The sequence below is a fragment of the Poecilia mexicana genome, unplaced genomic scaffold, assembly GCF_051168715.1.
Source record: "Poecilia mexicana isolate PSO_F unplaced genomic scaffold, ASM5116871v1 scaffold_10, whole genome shotgun sequence".
Classification (NCBI taxonomy): domain Eukaryota; kingdom Metazoa; phylum Chordata; class Actinopteri; order Cyprinodontiformes; family Poeciliidae; genus Poecilia; species Poecilia mexicana.
The window spans coordinates 19,130,540-19,146,005 of record NW_028263379.1 but is presented as its reverse complement, the minus strand read 5'-3'; the positions used below and the strand labels follow the sequence as shown (position 1 = coordinate 19,146,005).

Here is a 15,466-nt window from a genome sequence, read left to right as displayed (position 1 = left end):
GATCTCAGAGGAGCTCTCAAAGCTGCCGAGCACAGCAGGTGATTAATAAGCTCCTTTTTGCCGTTTGTGCTTCTAATTCTTTCACACTCAGTTTTAGGTATTGTGGCTCGTTGAATTAAGATACAGCCACTCCAACGTTCTAAGCAAATTAAATGTCTTTTGATGCATCTGCCATTGAAATAAATCTCCTGTTAATAATACCCGTCAGATTTGACATAACCTTACAAGTAAGCGCCTCATGACTGCCATCTAGTGTTTATTAGGAGCGGTTTTCATATTTAACAGCACTAAGAGTTTCAAAGTTGGACAGATAAAGGAAATGTATGCTTACTCTCACTGGACTATGACGAAGCCAAAAAAAAAAAAGAAAAAAAGCTTTGTTTGGAAAACTGAGAAATATTTTACTTCAATAATTATGTTTTTATTTGTGAATAGTAGCTTTTGTGGTGCATAAAGAGGCACACAAACACCCGGATAGTTGCTATCTTATAAATGTTTATTCTTGGTACAGTAAGAATGAATCTGTGGGAACTCAACATCAGTAACTAATAGAAAAATACCTTTGCTGCACCAAGTTCACTTCACACACACACACTTGTAGCCTGTAGCAAAACAATATACTGTGTTGTGAACATTTATTTAAAAAAAACAAAACTCTGAGTGCAAACATTAAGTTTGAAGTGCTGTCCATACAAAAAGACATACAGTGTGAGGTACAGTATACTGGCATATGTTTTGATAATATTCTCTACAAAAAATATCAGTGATTTTCTCATTTTTAAACTTTCCTTTTAAAGATCTAAGTAATTCCCTGTGTGCAAATGTTTATATTTGTATATATCCGGTGGTCTTTGTTCACTCCAAAGAGTAAACAAGTCTTTGGAGTGAATTGTCATTGAAATATATTTGGCTTCATGTATAAAAAAAAAAAAAAAAATCAAGTAGTATGACCATCACGTCTGGTGAGTTTTCAGTCCAAAGGTCTTTAATGTCCCTTTAGCTGGATGTTCAGCTTCAGAGTCCAGAGGCATCAGCGGAGCTCTTGAATGAAGCATAAGGTCCACACAGCATAAAGGATGCAGACATCACTCCAACATATCCATGAACAAAGTCAGCAATGCATTTTTACCTTGACAACACTTGGTTGGTTTTTAGGACATGTTTTGTTGGCAGTCACAGGTGACTTTCATGTTGTCACAACACCTAGGTTCTGCAGGTCTTACTCCAACATGAAAGGCGCAGGTTTTATTTCTATTTTATTTTTTTTACAGGAAATTACCTTTGATTGGAGTGGCAGAAAGCTCACAGAGCTTCCTTTGACATCTTCATGTAACTGCTTTGAGGTTTAGCCTTCGGCTTCAGGGGTGTGCCGTTTGCTTACTGGCAGGTAAAAACCGGTGCTGGATGTCTTTCCTCTGATTGGTTGGCAGGATTCTCCCAACAGCACCGTTGTTCCAGCAGAGTTAACTTAACTGAGGTCGAGGGTTGGATGCTCCCGCAGAGGGCTGCAGCTATAGATGGCTGTGAACTGAAGGGCAAACAGGACACACGGGACAAAAGATGGTTTAAGGTTGGTTTAAAACTTTAAAGTGACTGCTTTTACTGGTAAAGAGAAAACAAACAAAAAATAATTACATCTACTCAGACTAGACTTACAGTGTTCTGAAAAGTGTGGCCTGCATCAAGCTGCCACCACCATTGGGTCTTTTCCATCAGTGCGGATCTGGCTCAGTTTGACCCAGAAGTGTGTGTGTTTTAAGCTCAACGCTGCTTAACCCTAGTCGAGTGCATGCTATACAGTAACTGGTACCAGTAATGGAGGCTCATGTTTCTCTGCGGGACGTTGTGTTCACAGGGTGTTAAGTGTTAGTTTTCAGCTGCACATTGCGCAGTAAATTAAATACGCAGAAACAAACTAGCTGTGCACTGAAAGCCTCTATATAAAGAATTTGCTGCATTTTATTTGATACGAAAAAGATCAAAAACACGTTTGAGATGGTTAACCAAACAAAAACGCAAATCTAACCTGCTGTTCTGTCCCACTGAGAGGTTAGAACGAGGGTTACTATTCTCTGTTTGAGCTGAAATAAAGGGTGTAGACGCTGTCAGAGTGGAGTCCATTAGAGCCCAGAGTCTGAACACCAATGTGGACAGGTTCACGCAAGTTGATGTTCTCCAGAATACACTAAAATAAAAAAAAATGCATACTACATATGAGTACTTGTTTTAGGTAAACAAAATTCAGCATGTTTCATCTGTACAGTGTTAAGAGAGCTTGTACCTTGGTGCACGCTGAGCTCAGGACCGATTTGTGGAATTCCTTGTTGACAAACACCTGAGGGATGAAAATGAAATGCTGTATTTGTTCGAGACACGTGGCAAACATCCCGAGGTTGTGAATGAAAAGAACATATGCAAATCGAAAGAGCATATTTTTTCTACCCACCCTGTAGCCATACACAAAAGTGTTGTTGCTGCAGCCGAGCTCGTCAAGAGGAGGCCTCTCCCAGCCAATCAAAAGGCTGCTCTGTCCCACTGTTTTAATAACCTCAACAGAGCGAACCCCCGCTGGAGAAAGTTCTAGACAAAGTTAGACAAACAAAATTCCTTTACTTCTTTCAACGGAGAAGGACGAGCCGTTTTCATATTTCAAATTCTAACCACAACAAACGGAACAACACAGTACATTCAGAGAGAGCTAATAGGCCCAAATGATACATTAAAACGTAATAATCGTATACAGCAGAGTGCAGTGCGGGCAGCGAAATAGGGAACACTAAACAAGAATGTGCACTGGAGTGTGCTGCAGCGTTTTCATTAATTTAAAAGACAGGCACAGAGAAAAGGACATATTTGCAGGGAATCTAATATCACAAGAACAGGAGAAGAAAAACCAATACGGTGCCGTAATGCAGCGCACCATCTTTCTCAACACTACAGTAGTTCCTCAGGTCCTCATCTTCTTGAATTTCTGTCTCTCACTTTAAAACTTATGAGTAGCTGAAGTTGTATAAGAGTGTTCAAGATATTTTTATTGCTGGAAAGTAATAAAAAAAATAGTAAATTTGCACTTGAACACATCATACGTGTTAATATCCGTCTCAAAAATCATGTAAATTTGAATCAAAATACAGCAAATCTAATATGAAATAGGTTTCTGGAAGTGATAAATCAGAGAAGATTCTGCTTTTCAGACAGAACTCACTGACCTTTTTTTTTTCTCAGAAAGAAAAATAAAGTCTTGAGTTTTCACCTCACCTGGTCTGGGTCTTGAAGCATTTTCCAATGCAGCAGTGGAATGTGCAGCAGCCTTGTGGGATTTCTCGAGAGAGAAACGAGCAGACTGACTGCAGGATGCATTGAGTGGATCTGCTTGTGTAATGTCAGATAAATCAAACATGGGGATGAATTTCTTTTCTATCTGCTTTGTGTGTGTGAATAACTCGGTGTCATCACTAGAGACGGAGCTGTCTTTTCTGTGAGTTGCAGACTTGAGAGAAAAATCAGGACATGTTAAAAGTTCTTGTCTTTTAGATCCGTCTGCTTTAAGGTGGCAGGAAGTGAACATGCTTGGACTTAATTTGGCATCAGTAGACCGAGACTTGACTGCATTAAAAAGTGTTGGCGATTTCTTAGAAGTGTCAGAATTAGTAGCTATGTCTGGGGCGTGTTTAGTGTGGAAACTACATTGCGAGACTGGCAGACAGTCAGTACATTTAACACTGAAAGGAAAACGTCTTGTTGGTTTGGGTGAGTTTAGGTCTGCGGGTGCTGAAGGTGAGAGATTTCTCTGAGGATGCTTTCCTCGTCCTCTGCTCTCTGGTGCCTTAAAAAGAAGACACCCAAAAACATGAACCATCTTAACCTCTCACTTTAATTTGTGCTAAAATATCTTTTTGAATACGTAAACGTTTTCTTAAAAGTCCGTAATCATTTACGCCTCAGGTTACCTGAACGCTGTCCATCAGTGTCTTCTGCAGTTCTTCTTGCAGGTTGAGAATCTTCTCTGGACTGCTGAGTCTCCTGCTGGGACTGACCCGTGTGCTTGAGGACGCCGAAGGAGGACCGTGCGAGTGTATCCCCACCTCAGCTGTATCTGGGGAGTGCTTGTCTTTCACCTCCAAATGAAGGAAGTCGATTTTCTCTGGTGGAATGGTTGCGTCGAGCGATGCGGTGACAGGAGACAGCTGAGCAGGGGTTGATAAAGATTTACTTTGTTATTTAGAAACGAGAACCCAACTTACAAACAGAAAATACATAGATTCTCATTACAGGCATGAGATGAGTTCATGACTAGATGATCTGGCGCTTTAAATCTAGCAGTCACGGGTTTTAACTATTTAGATGCAGTAAAGCGAAATTTAAGTTTAACTTGAGCATCCTACAAACTGAACAATAAGTATCAGATCAATTTGCTGGAATCCTTCAAGTTAAATGTTTTCATAATGTAGTTGCTTTTTTTAGTGTTTGGATTAATCTTTAACTCTTTGAATCAGGTTGATAATTTATCAACAGGTTGATAATTTTGATTACATATACTTATATATGTATAAGTATATATAAGTATATGTACTTATATATGCAGCAGCTGTTTATTTAACCAGCTGCTGTGGAAGAACAAAACCATTGTTATAGCTTAGCTATATTATGCATCGTTATTTGTAAACTACAGTGATGGGTTGCTTTATAACACACGTTTTAAAAATGTTTACATTTCCTCACCTGGGGGCTGTTTGTGGAGATGATCTCCTTTAATGGGACAACAGGGGACACCCTAATACTTGATGGAGACGCTGACCCAGGGGGGGTTTCCTTTAGTGTTTCTGCTGCTGCAGGTGCAACTTTCCAGCAGTCCTGGGGATTTGCTGAAGTCTCACCAGCAAATATCAAAGAGTGTTTTTCACTTCCACCACACTGAACTCCAGATTCAACTGAGACTTTATTTTGATGCGTAATCAAACGGTTTGATGCAACTGGGCAGGTTGGATCAGTCAGGATTCCCTTGTTGCAGCCTTGAAATGCTGAAAAAAAATGTTGTGTGAAATCACTATAGTGCTCTCTGCGTCGAATTTTGCTCTCTGGTGAGAATGCAGCAGCGTAGTCCTGCAGAGCGGCATCACTGAGCAGATGCTCGGCCTGCTGCGTCAGCCTGGGCTCCAGACTGCCGTCTCTGTGCATGGACTTCATCATCTCAGCTAACAAGATGTTTCTCTCCTGACACTTCACCACCAGGCAAGACAGCTTGGCCTATTATTGGGAGAAAAAAAAAGTTTGTAAGCAAAAATCATCCACAGGGAGCTGTTCAGCAGCAAAAACAATTCAAAACAACAATTCAAGTGAAAAATTATTTTGTTTCCTCACCTTTAAGGGAGCTACATCCAGATCAGTTTGGCTTTTTCTTTTAAGAAGTGCATCATACTGCAAATAAAATCACACATTTAATACTCAAAAAAAAATGTAGCAGAACCTCAGAAAAGCTGCTGACTGGTTACCCACCTTAGCTCTGATATCATCGTAGCGTGCTCTGAGGGAGACAAGCGCAGCGGTCTGATCGTCCCTCCTGCCCCGTCCTCGTTTCAGAGCGATGTACTCCGAGTTCAGCTCCTCCAGAGCCACGGTCTGTGGAGGGTTACACACACATTTCACATCAAGGACAAATTAATGAGGCTACTTTAAACAGCAGAAGAACAATGATGGTGATTAAATGGAAAATGTCACCATCACCTTGTTATACGTCTGTAAAACATCCGTTTATCAGCCTTAAGTCATTGCCGCATGGTTGTTACTTAAATGAATGTCCTCGATGGTTAATGCCGAGTCATAAAGAAAAATAAACAAGCCGTGCCTTAGCTTTGAGCTGAGCAGAAAGGATGTGATGGCGCTCGTCTGTTTGTGCCTTCAGAGACAAAGCATCAGTCTTCTCCCTGAGCAGGACCACCAGTTTCGTCTGCAGCTCCTTCACCTGCACGAGCCACAGTCACCAGTCAGACCCGACGCATACATGCTCTGTTTACAAAGTAGGAGCAGAAAAAAAGCTGCCAAACTACATGAAAATCTGGCTTTTATCTCCACAAAACGGTTCGGTTTGAATATTGTGATGACGTAGCCTTTAGAAACAGGAAAGACATTTCTAGAAAAAAGTTTATATATATATATATATATATATATATATACATATGTAATGTATTGGTGGCTTCTTTTAAAAAATACCATGGACTGATTAATTTTGGGCATCAAAGAGAGTTTCTGATCAAAGCAGGAGTTAGGGTTTTAGTCTTCTTGGTCTTCTTAGAAGTCTAAGAAAAGTAAGAGAAGCACAGTGAAGGTTTCTTTTTCTTTTGTCGTTGAGTTTAACTTCTAGACAAAGTAGAAAAAGCACCATGAATTCTTTGAAATACATCAAGTCCAGTAAAAACTGGTCTTAGCTCAGGAAACATTCTTGGAAAATATGAATATCCAAGAAGATTTCTTGGTTTTTACAAAATAGCAGCAAAGCAACTACGCAATGTTAATCACAAAACATCGAGAATAGAATTAACCATATTAAGATGGACAAGAGACCAGGTTTTTTTTTAAACAATTGTATAAAAAAGTTTAATAATTGAGGGCATGTGTAATTAGGAGTTATTTCTTTGTCATTTGAGACAGTCACCAAAAAGCTGGTGTTTTCTACATGAGGGTTTTATCTGTGATTCTTAATGTAGAACCCCATTTACACAAAATATGTGAAATAATTTTATTAACATCACAACAAAATATTAATGAAAGGAGGTTAAAATATATTTAATGAAGTACCTGCAGTGTAAGGGTCTCATTTTCCTTCACGATGTCTTCCCTCTGACTGGCTGATTCTGTCAGTCTCATGATCTGATCAGCTGACTTTTTTTCTACTGCTTCACACCTGGCGTCTGACTGGGACAGCTCAGTACGCAGCTTCCTTATCTTCATGCGTAAGAAAGACAATAATGATCATGTACGTACAAGTATTACATATTCATAGTTGCTTGTACTCACCTCTGCATGATTCTTTTCCACTTCTTCTCTTGACTTCTTTAATTCATCTCCCAAAGCTTCAATCTCCCTCATCAGGTCACTTTCATTCTGTCATTCATCAAAATCATGCCGAGTTAAACATAGTATGGTGTACTGCAGCACTAGTAGGGTATAAACGTAAAACATAAGACTTGAATTGAATCAATATGTCAATGAAATTACTCCAAGTACCTTCACAGACTTTCCTCTGTTGTTACTGGTTTCACATCCTGTAGCATCATTTCCTTTCCCTGTCCTCTTTGTCGTATGATCATTTCTTAGATTTAATTCATGATTGGTCTTCTCAGCTTGCATTTGAAGGCTGCACCTGTCCTCTTGTAAACTCAAGATTATTTGCTTTATGTTTCTTTGCTCTTCCTTTAAACGGATGATTGATTGCTCGACTTTTTCCTTTTCGTCCTTCAAACTGCTGACAGACGTTATTAGCTGGTCACGCTCCTCTTTTAAAGTGCGAGTTATTTCCTTCTGGTCTCTCTGTTCTGTGAGACTCTTAAGGGACTCTGTTATTTTGTCTCGCTGTTCATTCAAATGAAGAACAGTTTGGCTTAGCTGCTCGCTTTCTGTCTGTAAACTCTGCAGAGACTTCATGATCCGGTCCCTCTCTTCTTCACCACTTGAAATAGATTCTTTTATCACATCTTTGTCTCTTTGAAGAGCAGATAACAACAGATTTAGTTCCTCTTTCTCTTCTTTAAGGCCACTGTTGGACCTCGTGTACTGATCTTTTTCATCCTTCAGACGGCAGACGACCCTGCTGAGCTGCTCTTTCTCTTGTTTAAGTCCATGTAGAGACTGAAAGATGCAATCTTTCTGCTCCTTCAGCGCCCATACTGAGCGAGTTAGCTGCTGTTTTTCTTCCGTTTGTCTTTGGAGTGACAGAGCAACTTCTTTCTGCTCTTCTCTTAGAGAACTGATGTTGGCTGTCAGCTCTTTTTGTTCTGTTTTGAGGCTCTGGATTGAGTTGTTGAGCTGGGCTACTTCATCTGTCAAAGAACTAACATGCAGGCTGTTCTGTGAGCGGTTTTGGAATGAGTCACGCTGAACGTTTTCCTGACAGCCAGACGAGGAGGCTGTGGTCAAACTGTCAGTTTCTTGACTGAAACTCAACTGTGTTTCTTTATCTTCTCTAAGCATATTTTCTACTAAACTGTCCACACGTTCTTTTTGTTTTTCCTGTTGCAGGCATCCCGGTATTTCAGCGCGGTGTTCATTTTGCCACAGAGATCTGCAGTGCTGCTTAACCTGTGGTTTCTCTTTGCTCTCTTCGAATTTTTGCCGAAGCGCCATAATGGTATTCAGATCATCCTCAGTCTTCCTGGTGAGTTCTGAGATCAAACTGACTTGTTCTTGGTTCTCCTGCTCCAACCTGACACCGTCCTCCTCCAGCCGACGAATACGCTCCCTCAGGTGTGTTTGCTCCGTTTTCATCTCCTCTTCCCTGAGTTCAATGTGAGCCTGCAGCTCTTGGATCCTATCTGCCAAGGCCCGGTTTTCCTGATTCAGGGCTTGGATGAGCTCACTTTGTGCAAGGTCAAGAACTGCATCGTCTCCAGCAGAATTTAATGGAGGAGGACGATCTACATCACAAGTGGCAGGTGTGATAATCTACAAAGCACAACAATAAAAAAGATACAATCTGAATACAAATATAATGGAAATGACAATTGCTCTTGAAAACATTTTAGAGGAAAAAAAAATGAAATACCCTTTCTTCTGATGACAACTGAGCTTTTGCACTCGGTTGCTTTTCAGTCTCTCTCCTGAGTTGTAGCTTTATTTCAGCATTCTCCCGAGTCATCGCCCGTAGCTCTGCTTTTATGTGCCCAAGTTCATCCTCCAGGTGGTCACGTTCTTCTTTAAGAGCTTTTGAATGGTCACCAAACCCCAAGCTGTGGAAAGCTGCACTCAGGGCATCGGATTCTACACTGGGAATTTCCTCCACATTTCCCAGTTTAGGTTCAGTTATGAGCTCAGTGGAGAAGGAAAGGGACTGGGAACCTGGGATGGGTTTGGAACCAATTTGGGGAAAATGGTTAAGAGGATTTAGTTTTGTGGTTCTCGTAGATGGTGGGAAATGATCCTCCGGGTTGTTTCGTGTGTGCTCTGCTGCACCCTTATGGTCAATGCGTTGAACTGCAGACAGATGTGACACAGGAACTGCATGCGACTGCACCTACAAATTATATTAAAAAAAAAAATGTAGCAAATGTTAAATAGATGCTAACACTTAGGATTCTCTTTAAATGATTCATGGATGCACAGCACTTTTGAGCCAGTTACCAACTGCAAAATATTGACCAATGTATATTCATAAAATACAATACTGTAATGCTTAAAATTCAGTCTATATATATATATATATATATATATATATATATATATATATATATATATATATGCTCCATTTAATGGGCCATTTTTACCCTGTTTTTTTTGTTTTTTTTTCCCCTGTTCAACAAGTGAGGAAAAACCTACAATTAAACAAGAGAAAGTAGTTTTATGGACAGATTCTTTGGTGCATAAAAAATATAATCCATCCATCTTCTTTACACCCTTGTCCTTTGGTGGGGTCGGGAGGTTTGCTGGTGCCCATCTCCAGCTAACGTTCCGGGCGAGAGGCGGGGTACACCCTGGACAGGTTGCCAGTCTGTCACAGAGGACAAACAACCATGCATACACACACCTAGGGGCAATTTGGAGAGGCCAATTAACCTGACAATCATGTTTTTGGACTGTGAAGGAAACCCATGCATGCACAGGGAGAACATGCAAACTCCATGCAGCGCTGGGAATTGAACCCAGAACCTTCTTGCTGCAAGGCAACAGCTCTACCAACAAACAAATAAAAAGTATAATCTTGTATATAATCTTGCAGTTGATTAATTTTTTCCTGTATTCAAAATTATCTGAAGCACGTTTCCTGTAAGAATTTTTTGTGTAGGAAAAAAATCTGAGTAAAATATAGGTGGTAAACATTGATGTGATATTTTTTTTCCAAGTGAACCAGCTGAATAGGTTTTGCCAGATGATTTTCTAAGTGTAGATCAGAAACATACTGATTTACAACCTTCTGAAACATTCACAGTTAAGCAAAAACAACCTGTTTTTATCTCTAAATATGTACTTTGGCTTAATTTGTTTTATTTTTTTTTTATTTATAAGATGAACAGTTAGCTATTCTAATGAAACAGAGCATTATTTTCTATAGGAAGACTGCGGCTGTCCAGCGCCAGGTTGCTCATCGACTTGTGGAAAGTTTTATGCTCTCATCTCACTCGTTTTAACCTAAAAAGTTCACTAATATTTTGGGTTCCTCGGTACATTAGAGGTGTAAAGAAGCTGTTTTTATATTATTATGAGCACTTTTTTGTCTCTGTCTAAATTTTCTCAGTTTGATTATAAACAAAATTTTGATCTCAACAAAATAACGACATGAAGTTCTGATAAAGTCAGTTGCAGCTTACACACCTCTCCTACGAGGCTTCCTGTTGAAGATTGTCCAAGCACCATCCCAGGTGACGGAGGCCTGACCGGTGTATCTGGACAGCAGCGTGGCAAGTCCAATACAGGAACGGTACTCGTTGCCTCAGGTTTTAGAGATGACAGCGCAGGCGTGGAGTTAGCTGCATCCCTGAGAATATCCTGGAGACTCTGGTTCTCCTTTCTCAGGTCTTCCACCTCCTCCATCATGGAGCTCTCTGACTGTCTTAGTTGATGCAGCTCTGCCTTCATCTCCTCCACTGTGCAGCCCAGGAAGTGGCTGTTCTCCTGGGCCTCCTGCAGCTCCTCCAACAGTTTCCTCCGCTCAGTCATCCCGTCCTCCTCTCTCTCCAGCAGTACCTTGAGATCCTCCTGCAGGCTGATAATGAAGCTTTGCAGTCTGGCCTCTTTGGAACTATGTTTTGTTTCCTTGTCCCATCCTCCCTCTATGACTGAGTCTGTCATACTCTCATCAACCTTTGTCCTTTCGTTACTCAACGGTCCCACATTTGGCTGCCACCGTTTCTTCCTCTCTTCCTTGTGTTCCTCCTCTCCTTCCCCCTCTCCTCTCATAGATTGTAACTTGTCTGGTTCATTCATGTGTTTTACAGTCCCAGCTGTGATTCTGACAGCTGTGATTGTTGCCATTCCTGTAGCACAGCTAACAGTCACATCCAGTAACTGCTTTTCTAAACTGTAGATGCGATTCTGCAGACTCTGCTCTCTGTCACGGGCCAGGTTGAGCTTCTGCTGGAGCTTGATTTTAAAGCTCTCAAAGTACTGGGCCTGTCGACTCATCTCCTCGTCTTTGGCCTTCAGCTGCCTCTGGCAGCGCTGCAGCCTCTCCCTCCAAGCATGCTCCTCTCGCTCCTTTTCTTGACTCTGACGAGGAACAGAGAGAGAAGAACAAAATATCAAAGCAAGGTTCATCTTCACATATTTACTTTGCAAGTCATCACAAGCAAATATTATTACATTTTTTCATGTTTTTAAATCTGTTTTCACTGAAAAGCTCAACAATTGTTTTTCTAACATGCGTATGCTCATAACATTCTTTCCATTGCCATGTTTTTTTTTTAAAAAGTTTGTGTAAATTGTTTCAAAATATTTTAGTATTAATTGGATCTTGATTCCATGTGCATTTGTAGGTGCAACATGGCAACATAAATCCCTATATGATCACATGAACTTGCAGTATCTGTGCTGATATTACCCTGACACTGTTTCACTCTGAACAGCTGCAAAAAACAGAATATTTGAAGACTGAACAACTCGCATGAATGTCCAATGTGATTTTCATTTTTCTGCATTTAATGTTGGAGAATTTCCAATTTACCCAAGATACACCAGCTCTGATGGAACATCTATCATAAAAACACATTGCTCAAAAAGAAAGAAAAGAAAAAAAAATCAAAAGACAATGTTCTGGTTGTCTTCCCTGATCTGGACCTGGTTGTTACTGAGCTCATGGAAAGTGCAAGTTGTGAACTGGTAGCATTGGACGGACTGGACTTGATATACCAGACATGTTTTATTGGATTTGGGTTCAGGATCAGTAATATCCCTCCGTACTGCAGGAAATGACTGCTTACTCTCATCAAATGAGGTTGGGCATCAACATAAACCTAGAGGAACCCAGGATGCCGTTGCCTACGCAGTGGCAAACCTCACAATGCTGCTGTTCAATGGTAAATGCCAGTATTGTTTATGTTCATGATTCATGTTGCCAGGCAGTGAGCAGAGGACCCACCACAGGACAATGGGCTTTTAGACCTTAACACATCTCTTGCTGATTGTTTGGTCTGGGACTTTCACACCAGGTGGAGGCCATATTGTAGTGCTCTGGTACGACTCATTCTGTTCCTTCTTGCAAAAAGGACAAGACATCAGTCATGTTGACAGGTTAAGGCCATCTGCAGCTTTCTAAATGTCTCCTGAAATCATATCTGTGTTCTTGAGATCGTATTGGGGAAAAATGACAAACCTTTCCAAGCAATACATGTGCTGATGTGGAATCATATTCAATCTTATCCTAGTAGCAACACTGAACCATACCAAATGTGAAACTAGCAGAAAAACAGATAGAAAAGATAAAGAGGGAAAACTGTCTGTGGCCACCATCAATAAAACCAATCCTGTTAGGAGGTTTTTTTGTATTTTATCCCCTCTGGTCCAACAGTTCGTAGTCTTAACACCAAAGTTACTGAAACTGATTTAATTTTTTCTAGTTAACTGACCTCCTGTTTGGTTTTTCAGTTTCCTTTGATATGAAAGAGTTCTGAGAGTAAAATGTGGTTTGCTTAAAAATAAATAAATTTGGTTGCAATCTACCAAAAACATATCTCACCACACAATGCTTGAACTTGATCCTCAAAAGTAGTGCAAGATTAAATATGCAAAAGATTATTGAAAAAAATAAAAAAACACAAAGTTTACTCAAACCACAAAAATGACACTAAGTATTCCTAAGGTGTTTACTTTCAGATTAAATTTCCAGTCATGACTGCGGTATGTTACAACGCTGGATCTATGTAATGAAATTTTGTCAAACATTTCAACTCCTTACTGCAATGAATTACAATTCTATAGCAATATTTTCAAAAAAGTCACAAAGGTTTTTTTTTTTTTTTTTTTTCTAGAGCACTCACCATCGTCCTGACTTCCTGTCTGAGCATGTGGAGTGTCTGGTCCAGTTTGTGAGAGAGCTGCATGCTGAGAGCTCAGAAGCAGTCGTTAGCTGACAAAGCCGTGGCAGCAGGTTCCTCTTGGAGTTCTGCAGCTCTCTGATGCCAACAACGTGATTAAAAAACAGCCATTTACATGATGTCATATTCACACCTTTCAGTCAAATTTTTTTCAAAGTAAAATTTTAAAAGCTTTCCTAAATTTAAAAATCTGAGATAGGGGTAACATCTCCTGAACACATTGTGTTTACATGACAGGGTGCAGGCAGTTGTGAGTGTGTGTGATACCCGATACCTCCTCAGTCAAAAGTGAGCATATAGCAGCAGGTGTGTTACTGGATCCCATCTCCTTCGGGTTCTCACCTGTTCCTCTGGATGACCGAACTGGCTTTGTGCTTCAAGTCCTCCCCCGTCGTTATACAGAACTTGCAGGTCCGTGTCAGTTCCTAGTAACCCAGCTGCTTCTAGAACCCGCTCTGTCCGATGGGGTCATGTGATCCTCTGTAGATCAGGCTCTGTCTTCTGAGCAAAGCTTACTTGCGACACATGAGCTGAGAAACGCAGAGTGGCAAAGTCAGTGAGGTTTTCTGTTATATTAGTGAAATGTTCATTTCTGACATAAAAACTGATGTACTTAAAATATCTTCATCTATTATTCAACGTGTCAGCAGCTTGCTGGCAAGTTGTTGGGCAGAGGTATCGCTCAGGTTACCCCAACTCCCAATCATCATTCTGCTTACTAAAGCTCCTATTTTATCATTGTGCAGGACACATCCGTAAATCTTTAGGACAGTGCCGCATGTTCACAGAATTGCCTTAAGCCCATTTAATCATCACCATAATGTCATGAACTCACCTGATGCAAACATAAAAATTCTGATCCTGTGCTTTAGGACTGCAAATCAACCCAGCAAGTCTGGCAAATACTTAACTAGTTTGTACATTAAAGTCGGTAGTCAGATTTAACACGTCTTTGCTTGTGTTATCTAAAGACTTGAGAAGAAAACCAAATAAACTTTTATACAAACCTGATTGTGCTTTTCCACCTCTTAAAGTCTTCCCCTTCCAGTAAGTTCAATGTCTGATATGTGGACTTAGTTGTACTCCTGTTTCCATAGAAACTCCACAGACTCATTACAAGAATCCTTCGCGTCCATTTGGCACTCAGCCTGTTCACCCCCCACATTCAGTCCCTGAACTTTCACTTCTCCTCCCCCAGCTTTTCTTTTCCATTGGGGCATTCTTTCTCCACTTCAGTAAAATGTTCAGAACTCACAATAGATCAGTTTTTTTTCCCACAAAGAAGTCCAATGCTTCAAGTTCAAAGACGATTGCAAAATTGTAATAATAAACTATGTCACTTTTCTCTCAAGTATATACGGTTATAAAAATTTCGAATCTGCTTGCATTCCAAGTAGGGGGTCTTCTGCAAAGTGCACAATTATCAAAAAGGCCATAAGTTTATAACTGTCAACAAAACATAAAAAAGAATTAAGTTTTGATTCCTTGCTTTGCTCCACAGCAAGTCAATATCTACAAAAACAAAAACAGGAAAGTTTTACAATTACTTTTCTAACCATAATTCCTATGTCTTAAGAATTAGAATATAGTAAATTCTGGTCAGAGTCTTTACCTGACGAGTGTCCATGGTCACCTCCATTAAGGCCAAAGAATAAATGCCAAAGAGAAAAATAGGAAAAGAAACAAAAACTAAAGGGGGATTTGGGTTTTTTTGGAAGATGACAAAGAGGAGAGAGAAGAACAGAAGATGTCAAATAGGTACAACATCAGCACAATAGCTTCAGTGCCTGAGAAAAATCTTTACACACCTTGAACATAATTTTATATTTAATCTGTTACAACCACAAACTTTAATGTCATTTTGTGTACTTTACTAACACACAGTGGTACGCATATGGAAAGTGGAAAGGAATTTAGATACATTTTTAAACATTTGTTTCAAATTTAAATCTGAAAAATGTGTGGTGCATTTTTATGGTGGTTTACATGCAAAACCTTACATGTGCAGAAAACTAACACTGTGCATTGCCCCAAAACACCATGCATGGACAAAAAGGTTGGTCAGAGTCAATAGAAATTTGGACCAAATGAAATGCATCCTTAAATATGAGAGGCAAAGACTTTAGTGAAGGTTCCTTTTTCAGCAGGTCAGTTGCCCTAAAATTACATCCATAACTATATTATTACATTTTGAGGGTGACAGTTAAGGGGTTAAAAACATTAAAGTT

At 40.0% G+C, this 15,466-nt stretch overlaps 1 protein-coding gene across 1 annotated transcript; it reads right to left on the bottom strand.

Annotated features, from left to right (window-relative positions):
* Window positions 1-478: 478 nt before the first annotated feature.
* LOC106926404 (uncharacterized) lies at window positions 479-13,765 on the bottom strand. Its single transcript, XM_088009547.1, has 17 exons — window positions 13,581-13,765; window positions 13,182-13,316; window positions 10,522-11,415; window positions 8,759-9,226; window positions 7,225-8,658; window positions 7,015-7,101; window positions 6,796-6,942; window positions 5,846-5,962; window positions 5,497-5,619; window positions 5,362-5,418; window positions 4,723-5,247; window positions 3,951-4,187; window positions 3,259-3,826; window positions 2,447-2,580; window positions 2,282-2,335; window positions 1,657-2,185; window positions 479-1,528 (listed from the first exon to the last, which is right to left on the bottom strand). The coding sequence occupies exons 2-16, from the start codon at window positions 13,242-13,244 to the stop codon at window positions 2,066-2,068; spliced, it is 5,028 nt and encodes a 1,675-aa protein (XP_087865673.1). The 5' UTR covers window positions 13,245-13,316; window positions 13,581-13,765; the 3' UTR covers window positions 479-1,528; window positions 1,657-2,065.
* Between the last annotated feature and the right edge of the window lie 1,701 nt (window positions 13,766-15,466).

Excerpts from the sequence above, each read along its gene's own strand:
- LOC106926404 (XM_088009547.1), bottom strand. The coding sequence starts at position 13,244 with ATGCAGCTCTCTCACAAACTGGACCAGACACTCCACATGCTCAGACAG. Across the intron at positions 8,659-8,758 it reads AGTTGTCATCAGAAGAAAGG|ATTATCACACCTGCCACTTG; the intron begins GTATTTCATTTT and ends TGTGCTTTGTAG. Across the intron at positions 2,581-3,258 it reads TGCTTCAAGACCCAGACCAG|AACTTTCTCCAGCGGGGGTT; the intron begins GTGAGGTGAAAA and ends AACTTTGTCTAG.